A 4762-nucleotide genomic window follows, 5' to 3' on the forward strand; every position below is an offset into this window, starting at 1 on the left:
AATGCTATGCTGGGGATTATTAGGAAGGGTATTGAAAACAGATCAGCCAATATAATAATGCCCCTATATAAATCAATGGTGAGACCTCATTTGGAATACTGTGTGCAGTTCTGGTCACCACACCTTAAAAAGGATATTATAGCTTTGGAAAAAGTGCAGAAAAGGGCAACTCGAATGATAAAAGGGTTGGAACACTTTCCCTATGAGGAAAGGTTAAAGCGCTTAGGGCTCTTTAACTTGGAGAAAAGACGACTGAGGGGTGACATGATCGAGGTTTATAAGATTATGCATGGGAAAGAGCAGGTAAAGAAAGAGGTACTTTTCTCCCTTTCTCACAATACAAGAACTCGTGGGCACTCCATGAAACTGCAGAGCGGTCGGGTTAGAACGGATAAAAGGAAGTACTTCTTCACCCAAAGAGTGATTAACACATGGAATTCACTGCCACAGGAAGTGGTGGGTGCTACAAGCATGGATGGCTTCAAAAGGGAATTAGATAAGCATATGGAGCAGAGGTCCATCAGTGGCTATTAGCCACAAGGTATAGCTAGGGGCTCTGGGGCAAGTGATGCTCTGTCTTCTTGTTGCGGGGGGGGGTCAACAGTGGGAGGGCTTCTAATGTCCTGGCCCCACTGCTGGACCTCCTGATGGCACTGGTATTTCTGGCCACTGTGTGACACAGAGTGTTGGACTGGATGGGCCTTTGGCCTGATCCAACATTGGCGTCTCTTATGTTCTTATGATTTGTCCTTAGGCCATCCTGGAAATCTGAGCAGAGATTTTAATACTTCCCTGATTATCCTGGTTTTGGCCTATTCTGGCTACTGAATTAGTAGGCAAAGAGTACAGGCTGTCCATGCAACAGGTAACAATCTGTTGGTAGAAAATGTGCCTAAATGGTAGCGTTACTAAAACTGTGGCTCTGATCAATGCCCTGACTTGACATAAGCTCATGTTTAATATATGCATCCTACATCTCCAGCTCTGAACAGTATGAACTTGAACAGGAAATACCTCTAGACAAATACCAGTATCCAGCCTACTTGAAGGACATGGTCAGTTACCTTCAGGAGGGCCATGCACCCAATTATGGCTCCCGTGCCATGTTTGCCAAGCATCGGTAAGTGCCTGTAAACTATGAAGTTCTTCTTTGACAATTTTCTTCTCAGCTCTACCAGTCCTTTTATGCTTACTAGACACAGGATTTGTCAGTCCTATGTCTTAACAGGGGCTTTTTTCCCCCCTCAAAACTTGCTTATTGAATCCATTCGGGTAAGAGATGTCATTTGCAATAAGTACTGGTCTGTACCCAACTAGGGGTGTGCATTCGGCAAAAGCCGAGCCAAAAAAATATCTTGTTGGTATTTTTCGGGTATCATGTGCAGTTCCTCCATAGGGTATTGGGTATACCGGTATAGCTGAACCTAAAGAAGCTGATATTATCATTCTGCTATACCAAATACAAAGAGTCCGTTCCTAACAGCCTTGAGCCGCCAGTCAGCTGTTGGGTTTAAATGCCTTTCTTTTCCTCCCCGATCTCGTGGAGAAAGAAAGGCGTTTTAAACATGCCTAGGTTCCCTGGCTGACCTTCTCTGGGGCACCTAGAGAAGAGCAGGCAGGGAACCCAGGCAGGTTTCCATGCCTGCCCTTCGCTTCCCCAGCCAGCCTGCTGCAGCGGGTTGGCTGGGGAAGGGAAGGGCAGGCATGGAAAAAATGCCTCCTTCCCTTTCTGAGCCTCTCCGCTACAGCAGAGAAACTTGGGGAGGGCAGGGAAAGTGGGGGGGCACGTTTAAATGCCTTTCTTTCCCTCCCCAAGATCAGAGAGGGAAAGAAAGGCATTTAAACATGTCTCCTCTGACCTTCCCTCCCCTCCCTGAGTTTCTCCGCAGCAGCTGAGAGGCTCACAGAGGGAAGGAGGCATATTTTCATGCTTGCTCTTCACTTCCTCAGCCAGCCCACTGTGTTGGGCCAGCTGGGAACCAAAGGGCAGGCAAGGAAACATGCCTGGGCTCCCTACCTGCCCTTCTCCAGCTACCCCAGGTTAGCTAGAGAAGGGGAGGCTTTCTCTTTGTCAATTTCCCTAACAGCTGACTGGCGGGGAGTGAAATTGCCAAGGAAATCTGCAGGGGCTACCAGAGGAAAGAAGGCATTTTAACATGCCTTCTTTTCCTCTGGTGGGGTATATCAGACCCGAACGTTTTCAGCAATACTGAATATTTCCCCAGTCCAAATACTTTACTGGTATTGGACTGGGAAAACTCAGCATTTACCAATATTTTTCAGGTCTGATTTACCAGAAGCCGAAAAATACCGTTGCTGTTGTTGTTGTTTTTGTACACCCCTATATCCAACTATGCAGTTCCTCCATAGGGGTGATGGGGGTATTTCATTGGTCCCTTGGAAACTGTTGTGTACTTGGTTCAGTTCGACTGGGATGTCGCCTTATTTGGTGTCAGGGAAAAGGGTGTCTGTGAATTTATGGCCCTGAAGTAACACTGACCAATAGAAAGCAAGGTATGATGGTGAAAGTGTCTCTTAGCTGGATGTTGTAGTGCAGGCTAAGACAGCAACTCCATTGTGGGGAGGAAACCAAGAATGCTCTGAAATCAGGATTTCTTGAAGCAAGCTAGGACTGACTTGTAGCCTCTAAAATGAATCTTGGTTTCACATACCAAGCATGGCTAAAATAAACATTGTTCTTTGCTAGGTCTGTACTGCTGTATTATCATATGCATCTATTTTTTGTAAAGATGTTTTTGTCTTGGGTGGCTCTGATACCAATACCAAATCAGTAATTTTTTTCCTGCACATAGCAGAGGTTAATTAACCCAGTGCCATCATCCCAAGAGAACAAAGCTGAACGTGTATTACAAATGCATGAAAACAGCAGGACAGAAGGGAACAAACCAAAAGTTTAAACAATACAGTAAAGGTTTGTTCTTGGGGCAAGGAGCAAAAACTGCTCTTCCGTTCAAGCTCCTGTCATTCCTGAACAAAATTTGTAGATCCATCTGTTGTGATGAGCAGCAAGACTTACTAAGTAAAATTTGCTGCACTTTTTCAGGAATGATCTGAAAGCCACCCTGGAGTTTAACAATTATTCCGAGAAGTTTAAATTATTGCTTCACCTGGAAGAAATACAAATGGAGGTGGACATCCGCCGATACGACATGGAGAACGTTTGCATGGAGGCCGATCGGCAGAATAGGAATCTGCTTGTCCTGAAGGTGAGATGGCTTTGGGCTCAGAGAACAGTATTCTTTACCTTGTGCCACCTAGGAAGAGATGTTCCCTACCTGCCTGTCAGCTCCGTTTCCATCAGCCCGTCATACTCCCAAGTCAGGATTAAAACAACCAAGAGCCAGTGTGGTGTACTGACAAGAACTCTAGGTTTGCCTGTGAAATACCAGTTTTCAGATCTCTGCTTAGTAGGACTGCCAGCTCGAAGATGGGAAATACCTGGAGATTTTGGGGGTGGAGCCTGAGGAAGGTGGGGTTTGGGGAGGGGAGGGACTTCAGTGGGGATATAATGCCATAAAGTTCACCTTTTAAAGTAGCCATTTTATCTGTGTGAACTGGTCTCTATTGCCTGGAGATCAGTTGTAATCACAGGAGATCCCCTGCCACTACCTGGAGGTTGGGAACCCTAGTGCTTATCTATGTAGCTTGGTGGGCAGCCTTGGGTAAGTCACTGCCTCTTGGCTGTACTTGTTAGGGTTACTATGATGATGAAGCAAATTTTTGTAGAAATGGTAGGATACAAGTGAATATCTGTAACTCATTAGGGTTATGGAGCTCTTATAGAAATCATGAAGATGGAATGCAGCAGAGCACATACCCGTTCTCTGTGTGTAAAACTGCCGTTATTCTCTGCTCCAGGTACCTGGTGTGGCTGAGAACCGCCCATCGGTACTGAGAGGTGATCATCTTTTTGTGACTTTGGCTGATAATCGTGAACAGAGCCCAGTTCTCCGGTACCAGGGCTATGTACATGCTGTGGAACTCGAAAAAGTCAAGCTGGGCTTCTCCCCAAAGTAAGTGACCACTTGCTTTCCTGTGTTAGAAATGAGATGATGATTGCCCGTTCCTTAATAGGTTAGCTAAGGTGCTTTGTTGCTTGCTCATACTCAGCAGCCCCTTTTCTTGTTCGCAGGCTGAGGTCCCTGTTCATCGATAACATGAAGTTTGATGTGACTTTCACCTTCAATCGTCTGCCGTTACGGGTTCAGCATCGGGCAGTTGTTCTTGCCCAGGAGAGGCAACTGCAGCATTTGCTCTTCCCGTCTTTCTGTTATCGGGAATCCTTGCTCTCTGCTGGGCAGCGTCTCAGGTGAGTGGTGGGAGAGAAGACTACCTGAAGAGTCTAGCACAGTGATTCCCTACATGCCATCCATAGGTGCCATGGTGCCCACCTGTGTGCTTCCTGGCATTCATTTGATTTCTCCTCAAAGCAAAGAGCCAATCCTGGCTGTCTTCAACTTCATTGGAGCAGGAGGTACTTCGGGAGGCATCTCCTTTTGGTCTTCAGGGAGTGCCCATCCAGAAGCAGCTGTCTCCTTCATAGGACAACACTTCAGTTGGATTCCTATTCTTCACCCATGGCAGCCATTTTGTGCTCATTCTCTCTCTGAGGTGGAGGACATCTTCTGGGTGATCCCCATCCATCACTTAGGGAGGCAGGACTAATTTCAGTTACTTCCTGTTTCTTGTAGTGGGAGTCACCCTAGGCTCAGTTCTTTTCCTGCCTCAGAAGGGAGAGCAG

The 4762-nt window shown here is 46.5% G+C and overlaps 1 protein-coding gene across 1 annotated transcript in view; it reads left to right on the top strand.

Moving 5' to 3' along the window:
• The window catches only part of MOV10 (Mov10 RISC complex RNA helicase), a gene marked incomplete at its 3' end in the record, with an annotated part of 40208 nt that extends 35878 nt beyond the window's left edge, over nt 1–4330 (top strand). The window contains exons 6-9 of the mRNA XM_015411064.1: nt 983–1120; nt 3065–3227; nt 3880–4034; nt 4154–4330. Coding sequence (XP_015266550.1) covers nt 983–1120; nt 3065–3227; nt 3880–4034; nt 4154–4330 — 633 coding nt within the window. The remainder of the gene's footprint in view (nt 1–982; nt 1121–3064; nt 3228–3879; nt 4035–4153) is intronic.
• Between the last annotated feature and the right edge of the window lie 432 nt (nt 4331–4762).

Source organism: Gekko japonicus, unplaced genomic scaffold, assembly GCF_001447785.1.
Source record: "Gekko japonicus isolate JY-2015 unplaced genomic scaffold, Gekko_japonicus_V1.1 scaffold610, whole genome shotgun sequence".
Taxonomy (NCBI): Eukaryota; Metazoa; Chordata; class Lepidosauria; order Squamata; family Gekkonidae; genus Gekko; species Gekko japonicus.